Below are 22,022 nucleotides of genomic sequence, written 5' to 3'. Positions count from 1 at the left end.
TGGGTTAACAAATCCACCCCCACAGTGTTAACGGGAAGGGCAAATCATAGAGGCAAAATAATAGCTGATCCTAACCAATACTCAAATGGGACTGGAACCTCTGCTCAAGCGTGGATAAATTCCCTCCTCTCCACCATTCCATCTCCCCTTTGCTCCAAGTTCTGATCCAATCCTGACCCCATAGATCCCTCTTCACAATGCCTATCTAGAACCTACTCCTCATTCATTCTGATGCTCTACATCCTCTCCCACATTGAACATTGGACGGTCCAGTAGGTCTTCTGGCTTCCTTGCTGGGTGCCACCCTAACTATCACATCCCATGGGCTGGAGTCTGGGTTGTCCCTGTTACTTGTACCTTAGAATGCACCACACAGCAGTGATGGAAAATCCCAGAGTGCATGACCTTGAACTCTCTCGGAGTTCTCACATGCATTATGAGGTTCAATTTAGTAACCATTGGAATTCCACAGGAGACATTTTCTAAATCGATATGTTACACAGTTACAAAATTCATAGTGGGGGCGAGGCGAGGGGATGCTATGTCAGTATCCACGTCTGTCACGGAAGTTGTGGAAGTCACGGATTCCGCAATTTTCCATGATCTCTGTGACTTCTTCAGGGACCAGTGTGGCCGACCCCAGGGCTGCCCAAGCAGCTGGCAATGGGGTCAGCTGCTCAGGGGGCCCCCAGTACATCCACACCAGCCACTGCTGGAGTGGCCCGGGGCACAGCCACACAAGCTCCTTCTCCGGCAGCCCCAGGCAGCGGTCCCCAGCCAGCTAGTTGGCTGGAGCAGCCGCAGTTCGTTGGCCTGGACAGCTGGTGCCACTGGCCCCGGATGCCCCCCCCAACAGAATCCCTCCCCTGATCCCACCCCCTAGACACCCTCCAAGAAGTAGGCCCAGTGCAATACCCCCCTGTCCTCCCAAGATTTAATCACAGCCATTTTTAACATAAGTCATGGACAGGTCACGGGCCGTAAATTTTTTTTTATTGCCTGTGACCTGTCCATGACTTTTACTAAAAATACAAGTCACTATACATAAGGCTACGATTTAAACATAAGGTGAGATCTTCAGCTGACATAAATAGACGTGACTCCATTGGCTTCATTGGAGCTAAACTGATTTACATGGGCTGAGGATATAGCCCATAAAATATGCCCATACTGCTTTAACAAAATGTACTTCCATTTCCCAACAAGAGATATTATAGTACAATAAGATCCCCAAAATTCCTTTCATTGGCATGAAGAATAAAATATTCACTGGAAAATAAATTAACTTATTAGCACTAGGCCATATTATGAAATGATTATTTTGCAAATGTATATTTAAATTAAAGGTATTTTATGTTATGTGAATGTCAACAATATTTTTCAAGTGGTTAATTTCTTCTATCATTTACTCTCAAGGGCTAAAAACACCCTGTTCTGACTGCATTTAAGATATAAACAATCATTATTATTAAAGAAAGTCTGTGCTGGCATGTGTTAGCTTGTCAGCGCAGAAAATTTGAAATAGGAATTTATCAAAAATGACAACTTTACTCAGATACATTAATGCATTGCATAGTTTAGAAAGCTATCTTACTCTGGATGGATTAATAAATCTACACTAACAGAGCAATGCTGTCTCATGCCTCTCATGGGTATTCTTCTGTTATCCCATGGAGAACTTTATACAAATCAAATACAATAATATAGGTCATAATTCTGTTATTTTCTTGACCATGCATAATACTCATTAGCGTGAATGATACACACATATGAAGAGACTATATTTGTGGACTATTGAAGTACAGTACAGTATGGGCAAATTTATTCACTTCCTTGGACATACTGTAGAAGGAAAATGGCAGGTACTGTTCTACACCATCAGTTCTTGCCCACCGGAAGTCGCACTGTCTTGTCAACACAATAAGACACTCTATGTATGATTACAGCAATGATAGGGTCCTATTCAAGAAATATTGCAACAGAAGCCTACTAATTTCCCTGTAGCTTTTATTTTACCTGATGATTGGCCCATCAGATTTTGAGCTTCTTCGGAGGAATGTAAGGGCAGCTTTTCTCCTGAAGAGCAAAGAAGAAACAGATTTAATGCTTTTGCCTTCAAGGAGATAAGCAATGTCACTTCATCTAGGAAGCTCAAAATATGATGGACAAAATGGCAGAAAAGGAATTTCCAGTTGGCATTTTGACCATCGAGTGAAATGAAGGTATTTTAAGTATTTTAATTCCCTACTTTATAGCTGCCACCCTAGTTCACAATGAAAAAATTAAACTGTATTATCAATTCTGCTAGCAAAGTTTGAGACATAGCCCTAACTAGAGTCCTGGGGGTCCTCCACTGTAGCATACTTCTTCAAAGGCCTCCTTCACCAGAGGATAGGATTTCCCCCTAAAACTATGGTTAATTCCCACCACTTCCCATGAAGCACAAAACAAAGAAGCTTCATGCATGGCACGTTTCTGTCGACATCCTACTGCTACTTTGTGCATATGAAGAGAGCATCCTGGATACTGATTGAGATCAATAGGAAGAGCTGAAAGGAATTTCCACAACCTTTACAGATTTTGGAATCTGCAGACAATGCTCAACAAATGAAGCACTGTCAGAGTGCATGGATATCTCCCAAAGGACATACCAACCCGTGGAAGTGAATACCCACTCCTCTTGCTAGAAAGGGCCCACAAATATTAGTTTTATCCCAAGGTTAATTAACCTCTATTCAAGCTAGAAAAGCAGGAAGCAGATAAACATGGCTTCCCAAGAGCAGACTGTACAAGCACAATTACAGGGAACTGAGCCATAAGGAAAAGCACTTTGAAATACTGATCTTTGTGAACTTTTCACCATTGACATTTGCAACTTCACTTTACTTGTCCTATTTATTTCCATTAAATAAAGCAAGCTTAGAAAGAGAGAGAAACTCTACAGGTAAGAAGAGAAGGAAATCTGTAAAGGGCATCTGGGTACGTACCAGGGAAAGCGGGGGTGGTCTGTCCAAGGGGAGTAAAGGGGGTTTGCTGCATAGCCAACTGGTGGAGCTTGGTCAACTGCTGAGGGGTAGGAGGGACATTAGAACTAAGAAGGTTATTGTTATAGAATACAACAAGTCACACCAAAAAAATTAAGAACAAAATTATAATAAAAAAACCAAAGCAGGACGCCATGTTAAAACATGGCAAATACGACATTAACAGAAGGACTTGGCCTGGGTAGATACAGTAAAGCCCAAATCTTTAGCAGAAGTGCTTGATCAGGGTCTGAAGTACGATACCAGCAGCAAGCCCAGTTTTAGTCTCTAACTAAAATCATTTAACTTTGTCAGTGCAGGTCTCTCCTGATCCTGCCAGCTCACAGATAGCGTCAGGTGCCCTTACGGAACAAGGAGCTGTCCTGTCCAAGCAGCTAGAAGGGTGTCAAAGCAAAGCAATTCCAGCTGCAACTTGGCTGATCAGACCTAGTAACTCACTGTGACTGACTGCTGCTAGCTGAGAATAGCTGTAAAAATATCTGAGCAGTGTCAAATATGCTGCCTGGTCCATAACAATCAAATTCCAATATTTTTAAAGCATGGTTAGTTCCTGGGATAGCTCTCAGAAATGTTCAGTAATTAGCCATTTTGGTTCATTACCCACTGGATGTTCCCCTAGCTTGACTTGGATACTGCACATTTAAAGGAAAATGTATCTAGCTGCCAAACCAATTGTAGCTCTTGAAGTAGTCACTTTTTCAAGACAAACCACCCAGCAGTTGGCAAAACATGGGCTTCAGCTAAAACAGGTAAGTATTTCAGAGCCTGTATATCCCTTGTTGTGCTCGGAGTCTTCTCCTGGCCCCTTAAAAGGAGACCTCAGAAGAATGATGTGTTTGGAATACATTTTGTGCTCTGTTTTATTGCTTCAAATTTAAGAAAATTGAAGAGATAGAAATTTCATCCTGATAAGGCCTCCTTTGAGATTTTGCTGTGTATGCAGGAAGGAGTGCCCTGTATCACTCCCCCTTCAATAATCTTCTAGAGCTTTGGTGGCCTGGGAAGTTTAACAGAATCACAGACATCAGAAATGGAAAAGACCTGTTACATCAATGAGTCCAGTCCCCCGCAGATATGTAGGGGAGCTGTCATTTAAATTTGCATGTGAAACAACATCCTAAAGGTACTGGCTCCTGCAGCACATCTGAGGGAGGGAGTGCAGGGGAGTCTGACATCAGCAGTGGTGAGGGTGAAGCACTGGAGGCAGAAGAAACCAGGCGGGAAAGCGGAGAGGAGTTTTGTAAATGGTATCTATCAGTCAGTTACCAGAGAGCTGGCAAGTAAGAACATCAGAAGCATTTGGCATGCAAAGTGTCAACTTTTAAACAAGCTAGTAGAAAAGAGTATCATAGAATCATAGAATATCAGGGTTGGAGGGGACCTCAGGAGGTATCTAGTCCAACCCCTCCCTGCTCAAAGCAGGACCAATTCCCAACTAAATCATCCCAGCCAGGGCTTTGTCAAGCCTGACCTTAAAAACCTTTAAGGAAAGTGATTCCACCACCTCCCTAGGTAACACATTCCAGTGCTTCACCACCCTCCTAGTGAAAAAGTTTTTCCTAATATTCAACCGAAACCTCCCCCACTGCAACTTGAGACCATTACTGCTTGTTCTGTCATCTGCTACCACTGAGAACAGTCTAGATCCATCCTCTTTGGAACCCCCTTTCTGGTAGTTGAAAACAGCTACCAAATCCCCCTTCGTTCTTCTCTTCTGCAGACTAAATAAGCTCAGTTCCCCCGACCTGTCCTCATAAATCACGTGCTCCAGCCCCTAATCATTTTTGTTACCCTCTGCTGGACTCTTTCCAATTTTTCCACATCCTTCTTGTAGTGTGGGGCCCAAAACCAGACACAGTACTCCAGAGGAGGCCTCACCAATGTCGAAGAGAGGGGAATGATCACATCCCTCAATCTGCTGGCAATGCCACTACTTATACAGCTCAAAATTCCGTTAATCTTCTCGGTAACAAGGGCACACTGTTGACTCATACCCAGCTTCTCGACAACTGTAACCCCCAGGTCCTTTTCTGCAGAACTTCTGCCTAGCCATTCGGTCCCTAGTCTGTAACAGTGAATGGGATTCTTCCATCCTAAGTGCAGGACTCTGCACTTGTCCTTGTTGAACCTCACCGGATTTCTTTTGGCCCAATCATCTAATTTGTCTAAGTCCCTCTGTATCCTATCCCTACCCTCCAGCGTATCTACCACTCCTCCCAGTTTAATGTCATCTGCAAACTTGCTGAGAGTCCAATCAACGCCATCCTCCAGATCATTAATGAAGATATTGAACAAAACCTGCCCCAGGACCAACCCCTGGGGCACTCCACTTGACACTGACTGCCAACTAAACATTGAGCCATTGATCACTACCCATTGAGCCCAACGATCTAGCCAGCTTTCTTTCCACCTTATAGTCCATTCATCCAATCCATACTTCTTTAACTTGTTGGCAGGAATACTGTGGAAGACTGTATCAAATGCTTTGCTAAAGTTAAGGAATAATAGGCCAGAATCCAACCAACCCAAGAGGGTGAGCTTGCATCAGGTGTTCTAGTGCAACAACAGACATGAAGTGTCAGCTTTTAAACTCTCTCAAGACTTTACTGATCAAGGGGGCACAGTGTCATGTCAGTGCACACAGAGTTTTGTGTATAAGTCCCAATGAATCAAAATGAGAATAACTCCTAATGTCACATGCAGTATGATTCCAGCAAACCAACATGGAAACCTGGGAATAAGACATGTTAGTCTACTGGGCAGACAACTCTCTAACTCAGGGGTAGGCAAACTTTTTGGCCTGAGGGCCACATCTGGGTATGGAAATTGTATGGTGGGCCATGAATGCTCACGAAATTGGGATTGGGGTGCAAGAGCAGGTGAGGAGGAGGACTCCTGCTGGAGGTGTGGCTCTGGGGTGGGGCTAGGGATGCAGGATTTGGGTGTAGGAGGGTCCCCCAGGCTGGGACCAAGGAGTTCGGAGGGTGGGAGGGGGATCAGGGCTGGAGCAGGGGGTTGGGGCATGGGGGAGGGTGAGCTCTGGCTGGGGGTGCAGGCCTTGGGGTGAGGCCAGAAATGAGGAGTTCAGGGTGTGGGAGGGGACTCTGGGCTGGGGCAGGGGGTTAGGGTGAGGGAGTGGGATCATGGCTGGGGCAGGAGGTTGAGGCATGGGAGGCAGTCAGGGGTGCATGCTCTGGGTGGCGCTTACATGATGCAGCTCCAGGGAACAGCAACATGTCCCCCCTTCAGCTCCTATGTGGAGGTGTGGCCAGGCTGTTCTGCACACTGCTCCGTCTGCAGTTCCCGGCCAATGGGAGCTGTGGGGATGGTGCGGGGGCGGAGGCAGCACATGCAGCCCTCCGGCTGCCCCTAAGCATAGGAACCAGAGGGGGGACATGCTGCTGCTTCTGGGAGCTTTGCCTGCGTGTGTGGAGCAGCCTCCAACCCCGCTCCCCGGCTGGAGTGTGGGAGCAGGGCAAGCCCCAGACCCCGTTTCCCAGCAGGAGCTCAAGGGACAGATTTTCACCCCTGCTCTAAATGAAACAAAAAAACAGGATTATTTTCTAAAAAACAGACCTTATCGCTTTACACTAAAATGGAGACCAAAACAATCTCTTGGGGTTCATTTTCAATGGTTCTTTACCCCTTCACTTTCCTCTTTTAAAATTAGCATCTCCATGCTGAAGCCTCTCATCGCTGCCATACAAGAACAGCTGCTGTGCAGCACCTTACAAGAGCAGTTTCCTCACTGCCACCATTACCAGGCTAGCTTTCCCATCCTTCCTGCCCTGAACGACACAACTCCTGCCCACTGCTATTGGGGCTGTGAAATGGAAAGCGGAGTAAAGCCAATCAGATTGCTCATTGACCTGAGCATTCCTAACTACATCAGTGTGAAGAGATGATGTTTTGCCCAATGGAATTACTTCAGGAGCCACAGACCATTCATGGGAGCTGCTCTGGGCCAGCGAAAACAGTGAAACCCTATCTGTTTCTGTTATTGAATGAAAATATTTTTCATATGGATATGTAACAAACGCACCTGAGTGTAATGAAAAATCTCAGAAAACGTACGGAACTCCGCATCCAGGCATTCAGGTAAAGCAGCTGTTTAAACCAATGCCTAAACGGCTTACAACATGTCCTATATTTCTAATGTCTGTACTCTGAATAGCTGGCAAGAGCTGCGAGGAAAGTGTTGTGAGCCAGCATTTCATAGAATCATAGAAGATTAGGGTTGGAAGAGACCTCAGGAGGCCAACTAGTCCAACCCCCTGCTCAAAGCAGGACCAACCTCAACTAAATCATCCCGGCCAGGGCTTTGTCAAGTAGGCCTTAAAAACCTCTAAGGAAAGAGATTCCACCACACCCATAGGTAACCCTTCCAGTGCTTCACCACCCTCCCAGTGAAATAGTGTTTCCTAATATCCAACCTAAACCTCCCCACTGCAACTTGAGACCCTTGCTTCTTGTTCTGTCATCTGGTACCACTGAGAACAGCTGAGTTCCATCCTCTTTGTAACCTCCCTTCAGTTAGTTGAAGGCTCATATCAATCATTTCATTGCCATTCTTGTTACCCTTCACATTCCTTACTATCTGCAACTCCAGTTGTGCCTTGGCCTTCCTGATTACACCCCTGCATGCTTGAGCAATATTTTTATACCCCTCACCAGTCATCTGTCCAAGTTTCTACTTCTTGTAAGCTTCCTTTTTATATTTAAGCTCATTGAAGATTTCTCTGTTAAGCCAAGCTGGTCACTTGCTATATTTGCTATTCTTTTGGCACATTGGGATTGTTTGTTCCTGTGCCCTCAAAAAGGCTTCTTTAAAATACAGCCAGTTCTCCTGGACTCTTTTCCCCCTCATATTAGCCTCCCAGGGGATCCTGCCCGTCAGTTCCCTGAGTGAGTCAAAGTCTGCTTTTCTGAAGTCCATGGACCGTATTCTGCTGCTTTCCTTTCTTCCTTTTGTCAGGATCCTGAACTCGACCATCTCATGGTCACTGCTGCCCAGGTTGCCATCCACCTTCACTGTGGCATCTTGACTGTGCCAGGACTTCCAATTCTTCCTTTTTGTTTCCCAGGCTTCTTGTGTTCATGTACAGGCACCTAACATAACTAGCCGATTGCCCTACTTTCTCAGTATGAATCAGGAGGCCTCCCATGTTGCATGCTTCTCCTTGTGTCTCCTCCCTGTATCCCACCTCCCCACTTACCTCCAGGCATAGAATCAAAGAATCAAGGAATATTAGCATTGGAAGAGATCTCAGGAGGTCATCTAGTCCAGCCCCCTGCTCAAAGCAGGACCAACTTCAACTAAATCATCCCAGCCAGGGTTTTGTCAAGCCAGGCCTTGAAAACCTCGAAGGCAGGAGATTCCACCACCCCTCCCTAGGTAACCCATTCCAGTGATTCACCACCCTCCTAGTGAAATAGTGTTTCCTAATATCCAACCTAGACCTCCCCCACTGCAACTTGAGACCATTGCTCCTTGTTCTCTCATCCGCCACCACTGAGAATAGCTGAGCTCCAGCCTCTTTGGAACCCTCCTTCAGGTAGTTGAAGGCTGCTATCAAATCCCCACCACTCTTCTCTTCTGCAGTTCCCTTAGCATCTCCTTGTAAATCATGTGCTCCAGCCCCCTAATCATTTTTGTTGCCCTCCGCTGGACTCGCTCCAATTTCTCCATATCCCTTCTGTAGTGGGGGGAGCAAAACCGGACACAATACTCCAGGTGTGGCCTCACCAGTGCTGAATAGAGGGGAATAATTACTTCCCTCGATCTCCTGGCAATGCTCCTACTAATACAGCCCAATATGCCGTTGGCCTTCTTGGCAACGAGGGCACACTGCTGACTCATATCCAGTTTCTCATCCACTGTAATCCCCAGGTCCTTTTCTGCAGAACTGCTGCATAGCGAGTAGGTCCCCAGCCTGTAGAGATGCATGGAATTCTTCCTTCCTAACTGCAGGACTTTGCACTTGTCCTTGTTGAATCTCATCAGATTTCTTTTGGCCCAATCCTCCAATTTGTCTAGGTAACTCTGGACCCTATCCCAACCCTCCAGCATATCTACCTCCCCCTAGTTTAGTGTCATCTGTGAACTTGAGGAGGGTGCAATTAGTCCCATTATCCAGATTATTAATGAAGATGCTGAACAAAACCAGCCCCAGGACTGACCCCTGGGGCACTCCGATTGATACAGGCTGTCCACTAGACATCGAGCAGTTGATCACTACCCACTGAGCCAGACAATCTAGCCAGCTTATAGTCCATTCAGCCAATCCATACTTTTTTAACTTGCTGTCAAGGATACTGTGGGACATCGTATCAAAAGCACTGCTAAAGTCAAGATACATCACATCCACTGCTTTCACCATATCCACAGAGCCAGTTATCTCATCATAGAAGACAATCAGGTCGGTCAGGGATGGCTTGCCCTTGGTGAATCCATACTGACTGTTCCTGATCACCTTCCTCTCCTCCAAGTGCTTCAAGATGGATTCCTTGAGGACCTGCTCCATCATTTTTCCAAGGACTGAGGGGAGGCTGACCAGTCTGTAGTTCCTGGAGTTCTCTTTCTCCTCTTTTTTAATATGGGCACTATATTTGCCTTTTTTCAGCCGACCCAGATCTTCCCCGATCACCATGAGTTTTCAAAGATAATGGCCAATGGCTCTGCAATCACATCAGCCAAATCCCTCAGCACCCTCGGATGCCTTAGATCCACCTCCATGGACTTGTGCACGTCCAGCTTTTCTAAATAGTCCTTAACCATTTCTTTCACCACCGAGGGCTGCTCATCTCCTCCCCATACTGTGCTGCCCAGTGCAGCAGTCTGGGAGCTGACCTTGTCTGTGAAGACCAAGGCAAAAAAGCACTGAGTACTTCAGCTTTTTCCACATCCTCTGTCACTAGGTTGCCTCCCTCATTCATTAAGGGTCCTACACTTTCCCTGACCTTCTTGTTGCTAACATACCTGTAGAAACCCTTCTTGTTACCCTTCACATCCCTTGCTAGCTGCAACTCCATCTGTGTCTTGGCCTTCCTGATTACACCCCTGCATGCTCTAGCAATGTTTTTATACTCCTCCCTAGTCGTCTGTCCAAATTTCCACTTCTTGTAAGCTTCCTTTTTTAATTTAAGCTCACTGAAGATTTCACTGTTAAGCCACGCTGGTTGCCTGCATATTTGCTATTCTTTCTGTGGTGGTGGCAATGTCACCATCCCCTGGTGAACCTAGTTTAAAGCCCTCCTCACTAGATTAGCAAGGCTGCCTGCGAAGATGCTTTTCCCTCTCTTCATTAGGTGGATCCCATCTCTACCTAGCAATCCTTCTTCCCGGAACAACATCCCAGGGTCAAAGAATCCAAAGCATTACTGCGCATTTACCTCCAAAATTCAATGGTCCCTATCTGGGCCTTTTCCTTCAACAGAGAGGATGGACGAGAACATGACTTGCACCTCAAACGCTTTTATCCTTCTTCCCAGAGCCACGTAGTCTGCATTGACCCACTCTTGGTCATTCTGGGCAGTATCATTGGTGCTCACATGGAGAAGTAGGAAGGGGCAGCAGTCCGAGAGCTTGATCAGTCTTGGCAGACATTCCGTCACATTCTGAATTCTAGCTCCTGGCAAGCAGCGCACTTCTCGAGTTTCCTGGTCTGGACAGCAGATGGATGACTCCAACCCCCTTAGGAGGGAGTCCCCAATCACCATCACCCATCTCCTCCTCCTCTTTACTCAGGTTCACAGTATAGAACTATGATGACATATCCTGGTAACGGACCTGCCATGATGGGAGAGCATCACTAGGTACTGTGACAAAGTTCCTCCTCTACCTTGGTGGGTCCTGCGCTTATTGGCAGATTTGCTCACCTCAGTGATCTTCCCCACAGTCTGGGTCAACTCCTCCTGTGTCTGATCAGGAGTTGGGAGGTTTGGGGGGAACCTGGGCCCGCCCTCTACTCCAGGTTCCAGCCCAGGGCCCTGTGGATTGCAGCTGTCTATAGTGCCTCCTGTAACAGCTGCATGACAGCTACAACTCCCTGGGCTACTTCCCCATGGCCTCCTCCAAACACCATCTTTATCCTCACCTCAGGACCTTCCTCCTGGTGTCTGATAACGCTTGTACTCCTTAGTCCTCCAGCAGCACACCCTCTCACTCTCAGCTCCTTGTGCCTCTTGCTTCCAGCTCCTCACATGCACTTCCTCTCCTCTGGCTCCCCCCTCCCTGACTGGAGTAAGCTCCCTTTTAAACCCAGGTGCCCTGATTAGCCTGCCTTGATTGGCTGCAGGTGTTCTAATCAGCCTGTCTGCCTTAACTGGTTCTAGCAGGCTCCTGATTACTCTAGTGCAGCCCCTGCTCTGGTCACTCAGGGAACAGAAAACTACTCATCCAGTGACCAGTATATTTGCCCTCTACCAGACTCCTGTACACCACTGGCCTGAGTCTGTCACAGTAATGGCAAAATGTCTGCTTATACCCTATTAAGGGTAACTGGGAAATCTGGTGCATGGCTCGGGACACACAGTATCAGGTCCCACTGTGCTAAAACAGTTCCTATGCTCATCATACTCCAAAAAAACCTAGCCTCTCGGTCACCACTGGCTTCCCTTCCATTGCAAGTTCCAAACAGATACTACCTGTCTCAATCTGTACATGAATGCCCAAGGGCCATCCTGAAGTCCTGAATGAGATAAAACTCCCATTCACTTGAGTGACCAATTTATCCACGGGAAAACTGAGAAAAGAATTCGGGGTTTGGCCCAGGATATATGTATTCATTAATTCCTTATGGATAGTTACAAATCCCCAGGATAACAATGTTGCTACAATATCAGTAAAAAGGGAAAGATCAAAGACAAATGTGCCCTGCAGCAAGTGAAAGAGAAAATTACCTTGTAAAATTGTTTTCATATTTCCATTAACTAAATAATTGAGTATTGTTTTAAATAATAAACCCTTGAAAGAGACACAAATACAGAGCCAAATTACTCAGGTGCTGAATGAAGTCTCTGTAAATTCTGCAGGATTTGGCCACAGAGTATTGAACAAAACACAAATCTTATTTGCCTATCACTGAGCAGAGCACAAATGCTTCCACAATACAGCATATACCAGAATGTGTTTTGTTCCTCTGTCAGACAGCTACATCATAACAATAAGAAATACAGTCTGAGTCAACGCTGGGATGTACTGAGAAGGACAATTAGGAGAAAGGGCATGTTGATCTGACTAGCAAAGTACACTCATCATTATTCACAGTCTATTTAAGGAGTGAAATTGAAATATATAAAATAAAAACGTCCTAGAAAAAAAATATACAATGCTATGTTAAAAGGGATATATTGGAAACAAATGGGTAACACTGATCTCTGTTAAACAGTGCCTCTAACCTGTCAAACAGAATTTGGCCCAGTCTCTGTGGTATTACCACTACATTTGGTTGCATAGTAAACATCATTTCAGTAGTTTCCATTTTCAGAAGCGTCTTTTGTGACACCATAAAAGCTTTTATTTGTACGTTGTTATGCAAGTAGTCATGTGTTTTAAACCTACCGGCCAAAAATATCAATGTTAAACCATATTGATTATTGAACAACATGAGATTTGCAATGAATTGTTCAATAGCAGATTGCACAACACAGAGCAAGGGGGGTTACAGCTAAGATTTTAGGAGGGTCTACGAAAATTAGGTGCCCACATCTCATTGATGCTCATTGGGAGTTGGGCACCTGATTCCCTTCGGCTCCTTTGCCAACAGCATCTGCCAGTGGTTCACACAGAGGTTACCATTGTTTGCCCTTGTGCTGAACTGAGAGGCCACCGTGGCATATTTTGTCTTTGTAATGACATCTGTTGCATAAGTGATATGAAGTGCTACGCACGTGTGTCGCAGGGATGGGGCGATCCAGTTAAACATGTCACACATATCCTAGAATCGTATGGTCAGGGTATAAGAGGTGCTGTTGTAAAGCATAAGTGAAGGGGACACAAATGAAGTTGCCCAGGGAACCCTAACCCTGAATGCCCTGTGTCAGACAGCTCACTGCAGTAATGCCAGTTTACACCAGGGGAGCATCTGGCTTCCTGGCAGCATGCAATTAAATCTCTATCTTCACATTGCAGTAAAGCAGCTTCTTGTATCTTATTTCTTTGTTGTGTATAAAAAAGGACAAAACATTTCAAATAAATCATGTTTTCCATTTTTATCAAGTATTTTGTCAAAAAAAAAGTCCCAATATTCATCTGTATATTTGCTCCTCAAAAATCTTCTGTATCCCCTTCCTCCCCAACTCCACTCCAAAATAATAAAAGCCGCAACAAATGTGAATACTGGCAAGAATGAATCAAAATTGCAAAACTAAATGTGGACAGTACAGGCTTACGTGAAGTATCCATGCATCTATCTGCCAAATAAAGACTTGTCTTTATTTGTGATGACCACATTCCAGGGAGATAGTAAATCAAATCCAATACGGTTACCTCGCAAACAAAAGGAGACTCTGGTATCCTGTTAGTAGCTAGCAAGAGCTCAGGTCAGTGTGCCTGGTACACAAAGGATACATGGATTCCACAGACCTCACCTTGCCCTGGTCTCCCATCTAATTACTACCAGGCCCATATCTGCTTAGCATTTAAATACAAGCATCGGGCCAATCAAGCATATTAATAGCAACACAGCTTCTTTCTATTACTCATTGTAGTGAGGTGAACACCCACTCCAGCTCGGAAGGGGTTGGAAAAGCCCTGCAGAGGGCTGGGGCTGCAGAAGGGAGCAAAACCCTGGCCTATTGGAAGTAGCTGCTGCTGGGGCCACGCCCCAAACTGAGCAACTAGGCCTTATAAGAAGGCCAGGGCAGCCAGAAGCTCAGGAGTCTCACTCTGACTGGAGAGAGAGACAGGGCTGGCTGCTGGGGAACTCACCCAGGGACCTAGAGTGAGGCAGGGCTGGGGAAAGGCCTTGGGGGCTGGGAAACACTAGGCCAGCAACTCCCCAGGCTGCAGGGCCTGGTCCTAGGCCCATATAGGTATTGGGGTTGCCTGTGATGATTGGCTGATAGACTGCAGTCCGCTCCAGGGCAAAGAGGCTAGATAGACACTGGCAGTGGCCACGACTGAGGTGACGTGGGGATAGGAGGTGGTTGTTCCCCTGCGTGGGGAGATCCAGAGAGAGTGGGGTACTGCCAGGGGGCAGCACCCAAGACAAGGGCACCAGGGTCTGGGAGGGACACGGGGGCCAACAACAGGCAGGCACTCTGATGACTGGTGAGCTAATTCTGCGCCTGATTACACTCATCCAGCCATTGGCTCTTCAATCAACACACTCTACAAATTTCATAAAATGATTGCCAACTATAGAGAAGGCAACCACTTCACTCACCACTGAAATGCAACCACCTCTAAGTAGGAGTTGGTAGCCTTCAAACTGCGCACAAAAAAAATATACAACAAAGGAGGCCAGGAAGGGAAGAATATCAAACCCATGCCACAGATTTTGGGGAGTAGAATTTCACCATGGCACTCATTTTTGTGGAAAGCGCAAAGGCATTTCTACTTTACATTTTGTCTAAAAGTCGGGATTCTAACAGCACAGAGCCACTAACCACATATGAAGTCCTACCTCAGTACTACCTCAGAGGGAAGAGGTCCACCTACTGAATCTCCAGTATTACTTTCTAAAGCACCTGCAGGTATATGTCATAGCTGGAAGTCTCACATACAAGTACTGATTATGGCCAACCTTCATGGCTTAAAAGATCTGACAAAATCACATCACAAGGCCCACAGAATGCATTTGCAAATAGACTAACAGAGTATGAGCTTAATATTCCATTAAATCACTAGGATCAGTTTTCATGACCCTCACGGGTTTGTCATATCCTGGATTGTTTGTGAGGCTGTGCATGCAAACAGACACAATGGAGCTAATCTTAGGCAATAGCCTGACCATTGTATGCAGAGGAATATGACTTCATCATGGTCTCATCGCCACTTCCTGCAGGAGGGTCCTTCCATTATGCTATTGAGGCAAAGGACCCTGTTCTAAGAGTCTGTCTCAATGACTCTTAGACCTTAAGGCCAGAAGGGATCATCTCACCCATCCCATCCTTTAAAACAGTGGTTCTCAACCAGCGGTCTGGGGCCCCTTTCAGGGGCGCAAGCAGGTTTCAGAGGGTCTGCCAAGCAGGACCAGTGTTCGACTGGCTGAGGCCCAGGGCAGAAAGCCAGAGTCCCATTGCATGGGGCTGAAGCCCAGGGCCCTGAGCCCAGCCACCTAGGGCTGAAGCAGAAGCCTGAGCAACTTAGCTTCATGATGCCCCCTGTAGCATGGGGCCCTGGACAACTGACCAGCTTGCTACCCCTTAATGGCAGCCCTGGCATTTATATCCAAAAAACCAGTTATTGTGGTACAGGGGGGCCATGGAATTTTTATAGCATGTCTGGGAGGGGAGGGGGGGCTCAGAAAGAAAAGGTTGGGAAACATTTCTCTAAAAGACCCCTAACCTTTGGCTGCATTATTTAAGGCCTCAAATTATGATTTAAAGTCTTTAAGTTACAGAGAATTCACCATTTACACTAGTTCAAACCAGTAAGTGACCTGTTCCCCATGGTGCAGAGGAAGGTGAAAATCCCCCAGGGTCTCTGCCAATCTGACCTGGGGGAAAATTCCTTCCTGATCCCAAATATGGTGATCAGTTGAACCTTGAGCATATGGGCAAGATCCTCTAGCCTAACATCTGGGAAATAATTTTCTGTAGTAACTCAGAGTCCTCCCCATCTAGTGTCCCATCTCTAGCCATTGGGGATTTTTGCTACTAGCAGTCACAGATGAGCCACATGCCATTGTAGGTAATCTAATCATAACATCCCCTCCATAAATGTATCAAATTCAGTCTTGAACCAAGTTAGTTTTTTGCCCCCACTGCTCCCCTTGGGAAGGACTTCACTCCAATAAGCCTATGTCCTTTGTTAATAAACTTATTCTTGTTTTGTTAAAAACCCATCTCAGTGCTGTGTGTTAGTCAGGGAGGGGGGGTCCTCAGCCAGCTTACCAGGCTGCTGTGTGCTCAGTCTCTCTGGGAGTGGGGATCACTGTGTGTTACCTGTGGGGCAGGGCTGGACTGGCAGATGCTGCAGGGTTTGCTGGCAAGGCAAGCAGGCTGGCGTGTTGGGGACAGATTCCCAGCTTAGCTGCAGCATAGCACCCTCCCGCTGAGGCAGAGTGGTAACACAGTGGCTCACAGGTCTGGGTTTGCTGAGCAAGCCGTCACAGTGTCATTCAATCAGGCTTCAAGCTGGGCTAGGGCATGGAAATAGCATGGTCTTGGCAGTCAGTGGTCTCCTCAGGGCAACAAACAGAGGTGGGACATCTGTGCTAACACTGCTAGGTTGGTCAGTGGCTTTAGGTCCTAGTGACTACATGGTACTGCTGATCCAGCTGTGGCCCCTGGCAGGTCAGGGCTATATTCTTTCAAAGTGGCTCCATTTATTTTAGGGGAATGCAAAGGGCTGTTTTGGCTGCCTGCTGTGGTGTCCTTGTCACTCCTCTTCTTCAGCATCTGTGTAAAGCCACTGGGGAAGGTCATAAAGACCTCAGGGCCAAAGTGTCACCAATAAGTGGATGACCCCCAGCTCTGTCTCACCTCCTCTTTGACCATTTCCTTGCTTTCCCAGAGACAGATGGGGTCTTAAACTGCCCACCGGAATAAGTGCACATTTTGTAAAAGTGGTCCCCAACCTTGAGGTCTTACTAGACTCACTCTTACTTGTACACTCAGCGAGAGCCGTGTAGCTGGGAGTTCTTCCCTCCACCTGTGGAAGGCTAAGAGACTGGCTCTTTTCACCTCACCTCAGTGCACTTGCCCTAGTTCACACCCACCATTATAAAACATGTGGTTTGGCCTTCTTCCCTGCTTCTCCTCACACTAAGGAGGGAATGCCTCAAAATGACATGGACTAGGTCAGCAACGGAAGATATGGAACACGCCTATACCCCAGGGGAGAGATGCCTCCTGGAGATGGTGGCATCTGTATCCATCCCACCTTCCCTGGGGGACCTGTCAAGGAGTATAATTTTAATTTATGCTGGGGGCTGCATATGAGCCACATGGGTGAAATCTACAAAGGGGATGTGTTTATTCCCTGCTCACCTGTGACCAGTTTTTCTCACTAGAAATAAGCATTAACCAGGAATGAACTTGGCACAGAGCCTCCTTTTCTTTCTTTCCTCTCTCTGTCACCTCTCCTCACGACTAACAGTTAAGATCAACAGAAAAAAATCCACAGCCTTACCAGAAAAGACAGAGAACACCAAGGGCCTTCCTCTCCAGTCTTGACTAGAAATTGAACTCGACACAGAAACCTGTGCTGCCATTCATTTCTAGGCAACCGACTTTTGGCTGTTGCTTGTAAGCCATGCTGAAGAGAGTGGTTGGGACATTTCTTCCCTTCCACCAAAACACAAGGAATGTGTGCATCTATGTTTAGGCTACTGAACAGTTTGACTGTAAAATTAATCATCAGCCTAAAATAATAGCTAGAAAGTGGGGAGAGAAATCAGCATCACCAGACACGCAGACTTCCTTTGCAATATGACTGAGAACATACCCAAAGACGGACCAACCTGTGGGAAGGCACAGCTTTTAGAAAGCAAAGTCTATGAGACAGCCATAACACTCCAAGCTATCAAACTTAGCTACGCTCTCACAAAAGCACCAGAATAAGCCATTGTACATATTTCATTAGCAACATTTTATGGAGAGGGGGACATAGAGGGAAAAGACTATTTTTGACCATTCTCTGAGGCACAAAATGCATATAGGGTTTATGTCTTAGTAAAGGGATAGCACTGAACAATACAAATAATTTAACATCAGGCCAAGTCCTCAATATTAATAAAGTTTAGTGCTAATAGGTTAAAAGGCTATTCAAGGTATTACAGATACTACACACAGACTGTTACTTTGAGAATATGCTATTAATATTATTGTCTAATATTAATATTAGTAGTAATTAACAGTATCATGCAGGTGACGTAAAGAGTAAAATGGGTATAAGAAAAATTAGGGTAAAACTCACATCCGGGTGTGGAATTGCATATTGTCCCTGAATTGTATAGGCCTGCAGAAGGAAAAGATATGTCATTAGGTTTGGATGTAGTGCCCATTTAAGCCCTATGCCTCAGCTGCAGCTTCTATCCAGATTCCTTCCCCCTGTAATAGCTAATCTGGGAAGGGGGAGAAGCCCCTTACGATTTTTGGAAAAGGATTTTTTATGTATAAATGAAGCCAGACAAGGCATCCACCCCCTCCCCATAAAGAGCCCTATCACCACTGTTAAAATCGCTCCTCTCACCACTCTTGTCAGCCCTGTTTTTTTGGACTGGCCACTATAAAGCACTCAGCACCCCAGACTGCTGGCATTACACAATGAGCATGAGTCTCTGCTTGAAATGATTTCTGTCACAGGGAGCAGCGCTGCCCACTAAGCAGCTCCAGAGCCCTCACTTAACAATACACAATTATAGCAAATGTATGTATGAGTCCCCAAGTGCCCCTCTTTGGATTACAGGATCCTCATTTAGAGGTCAGCACTGGGATGTTGCTGCAGAATTGCTGCACAGTTCTTACACCCAATGCACTAATTGCCCTGAAGATTTTTGAACAGTGGCACGCTTGGGAAGCTGTATAAATACATAGCAGCAGCTTGCTAGCTTGAAAATCCCTTGTCATGTGACCACCTCCAATCTCTCCAGTGTTAATCTGATTAAATAATTCTAAGGTTATGAGTAGGGCCCTACCAAATTCACAGTCCATTTTGATCAATTTCTCGGCCAGAGGGTTTTTTAATTGGTTAATTTCACTATTTTCACTTTTTACATCTGAAATTTCACAGTGTTGTAATCAGTGGGTCTGATCCTGCCATTCCAGAGCTTCCATGCAAGGGAAGGACAAGTCCTGACCCTTCGCAGCCCAGCAGGGACTCACAGCTAAGATCCGCCCCCTGCCCCCAGCTGGGGTGCTTCCCGGAGCACGGGGATATTGGACCAGCTCCACAAGTCTCCTCCACCTGCAGGAACCTCTGGGGAAGGAGTTTCCTGCAGCAGAGGGAGGCACCCTAAGGTGAGTCTGATCTCCCCCTGAGAACAAGAGCGGCCGTGCAGGGGAAAGACAAGTCCTCTCCCTCCCTAGCCCAGCCAGGACTTGCAGCTAGGAGCCCCCTAATTGAGGCACTCCCAGCAGCAAGGGGGAGATCAGATTTCACAGGGAAGGGCTTATTTCACAGTCTGTGACACATTTTTCAGGGTTGTGAAATTGGTAGGACCCTAGTTCCGAGGTTGCAGGAAGGGGCGCCATGTTGGGTGTTCAGAAAGCTGCTGTGTTTGCACCGAAGAGGATCTATGTAGTCAGCACTACCATACCACAGAGGCTGAGACTGAGGGCTTGTCTACACTTATGGCACTGCAACCATGCCACTGCAGCGCTGAGTCATGATGCTACCTATGCTGATGGGAGAGCTTCTCCTGTCGGGACAAGTACTCAACCTCCCCGAGAGGGGGTAACCGGGTCACTGGGAGTTAGTTTTGTGTTTTCCAAGCCCCCGAGCGACGTTGTTATACCGACATAAGTTTGCAGTGTAGACCAGGGCTGGGAGGACACAACTATGGAAACATTTGAGTGGAAAGCAAATTAATGTATTCATCCCTGGATTCCATGGTATGCCATGAAACACATATCACATGTGGTTCTTATGGGTTACACTATCCATCTGTTCCATGTGTGTATCATAGAAGTTCCTTCTAGGAGTCGATGGGCATTCCACATGCTGTGGAACTGAGACCATTACAAGTCAGACAGGGAGGCATTTAGGCTACATCTATGCTGCAATCGTGGAGGGAGAAGGTAGACATACCCGCACTAGCTCTAATGTAGCTAACTCACTAAAAATAGCAGTAACGACATGGCAGCATGGGCTGTACAAGCCGGCTTGGTCTCCTTGGGTACGTATTGTCATTGCTAGCCTCCACTGAAGCCCCTGTCATGGTGTCCTTTTTAGCTTGCTAGCCAGATGAAAGCTAGTGCAAGTACTTCTGCCCGCGTCGTAAACCATACCATGCCACACAGACCGATCCTTAGAGAGAGAGTGGGCTGTGGGTTTGAATTTATTTCTGAGAACTTTTTTCTTTTATCTAGAGACCATCCTTTCTTGATAGTCCAACTTGAATTTAGAAGTTGCACAGCTGAACAGACCACACAACTGCAAGCCTGAGTCACCTCTAACGACCAGCCTGATCCCTCAGGGACCGGCCATCCAACAGGAGCTCAGCAACCTCACGTTAGGGCTGGGCCCTAGCTCTTTAATAGCTTGCACCCTAATTGATAGAGCTAAACGGCTTTGTACTGACATCCCACAAACGTCACCATCACTTAATAGACAGCAGATATTTGGGAAGCCAGTATTAACCAGGGCTCTGAATTTGCCAGCTTGCTGGTACACTTATGGCTGGAGCATGAGATGTGCGCAGAATATACCATCTGTAAAGGGCACCAACTACGTCCCTTTGCCCCCTGTACATGGCCTATACTCCTACCCAGAACTGATCATTCTGAACCCACAGCCTAACAGTGCTGATATAGTGTCCTTCCTCCAGACAGAATTTCCATCTGCCAGTGGGAGTTTAGCCAGAGGAAGGCTTCCACTGGCAGAACTGAATCCTTTAGTCATATTCATCTACCCTACAAAACGCTATGGCTGGGATTTGCAAAGCCACATAAGAGATTTGGACATCCAATTTCTCTTGCAGTTAGTGGGAACTGGACATCCAAACCCCACGTGTGGCATTGAAAATCTCAGCCCATAGACATGCTAACACTACAAAGCAGGGTATTTAGAGAAAGCAAAAGAATTCAGTCCAGGATCTGTGGCCGGTGTAGGGAAAAGGGGGCTAAGGAAATGTCTCTGTCCTTGGTACTGACTTCAACAGACAGTGATTTCCCCCTCCTGGCCACTACAGATGAATTGTCTCTATCCATTGTCCAAAAGGGACATAACAAAAATCACCGAAACAACACCATTGTGCAGAGTGAGTGTGATTTCCTTCTCAGGTCTGACAAAGGGTTTGCTGAGCCCTGCAGCTCAGCACCATGGAAGAGTTTGTTTAGAAATGAACATTCAAATCAGTGACAGAATGGCCTGTAATGTCTAGAATTAGCAATGAAAGGCCCAATTCTGTTTTACATCATTGATGGTGTAAGTGGCTCAGAATCAGACCCTAAACACTTCAGTTATTTAGGTGTTTGTGATGTCACCATTAGCTTTTGCAGGGGTGACGCAAAATCCTGCTCTCGGGTCTTAGAAAGTGAGAAATATTTTGTTTAAAATTATAAAATGTCCAATATTTATACACTTTTAATCTGTACATAGATTATGTAACTACATTAGGGTGAAATGTACCCCGTGCAGAGATGCAGCAAAAGTCCAGGGTGCCATTTATGTCTCAATTATACCCTCAAAATAGCACATAAGTGGCATTTAAGTGGCATGTAGGCCTTGTGGTGGCTCTCTACATTGTGGTGAATTTCACCCACTGTAATTCAGGGTTTGGTGTTTCCTAGGTATCTTGCCTCTTCAGCAAAGTTTTGCATCAATTCTTTAACATACTCTTTTTATCACTTTGAAAACAAGCATTATTGTCTGCCAACAGCTGTCAAATAGATGTCCCAGTGCTAAGGGGTTTATTAGGTAGTAATACATATCTGATCAATTCAAACATTTTTCAGATGATTCCACAATAAATGGTATAAAGGATGAATAACACTTTGTAAAGGGAGAGTAAAGACAGTAAAGAAGCAGAAAGTCTTGTAACCTTTGAAAAGTTACATCACTCTTTGCAAACAACAAGCTGTTTGGCTCAGTCATATCCTCAGCTTGGTGGGGTGAAGATCAATAACAAGTGTAGAGAAATCGGACAC

At 46.0% G+C, this 22,022-nt stretch overlaps 1 protein-coding gene across 8 annotated transcripts in view; it reads right to left on the bottom strand.

The window, feature by feature from the left end:
- The window catches only part of PCBP3 (poly(rC) binding protein 3), a 92,095-nt gene that overhangs the window by 24,730 nt on the left and 45,343 nt on the right, over positions 1-22,022 (bottom strand). For 2 of the 8 annotated variants that reach the window (XM_030580087.1, XM_030580091.1), the window contains exons 9-11: positions 18,130-18,171; positions 2,988-3,066; positions 2,017-2,076 (exon numbers count right to left, since the gene is read on the bottom strand). In XM_030580087.1, the coding sequence (XP_030435947.1) occupies positions 2,017-2,076; positions 2,988-3,066; positions 18,130-18,171 (181 nt within the window). The remainder of the gene's footprint in view (positions 1-2,016; positions 2,077-2,987; positions 3,067-18,129; positions 18,172-22,022) is intronic. The other 6 variants (XM_030580088.1, XM_030580092.1, XM_030580089.1 and 3 more) reach the window with 3 other exon arrangements.

Source organism: Gopherus evgoodei, chromosome 11 (genome assembly GCF_007399415.2).
Source record: "Gopherus evgoodei ecotype Sinaloan lineage chromosome 11, rGopEvg1_v1.p, whole genome shotgun sequence".
Lineage (NCBI taxonomy): Eukaryota > Metazoa > Chordata > Testudines > Testudinidae > Gopherus > Gopherus evgoodei.
The sequence above is the reverse complement of the archived record's forward strand: the minus strand, read 5'-3'. Positions and strand labels throughout refer to the sequence as shown.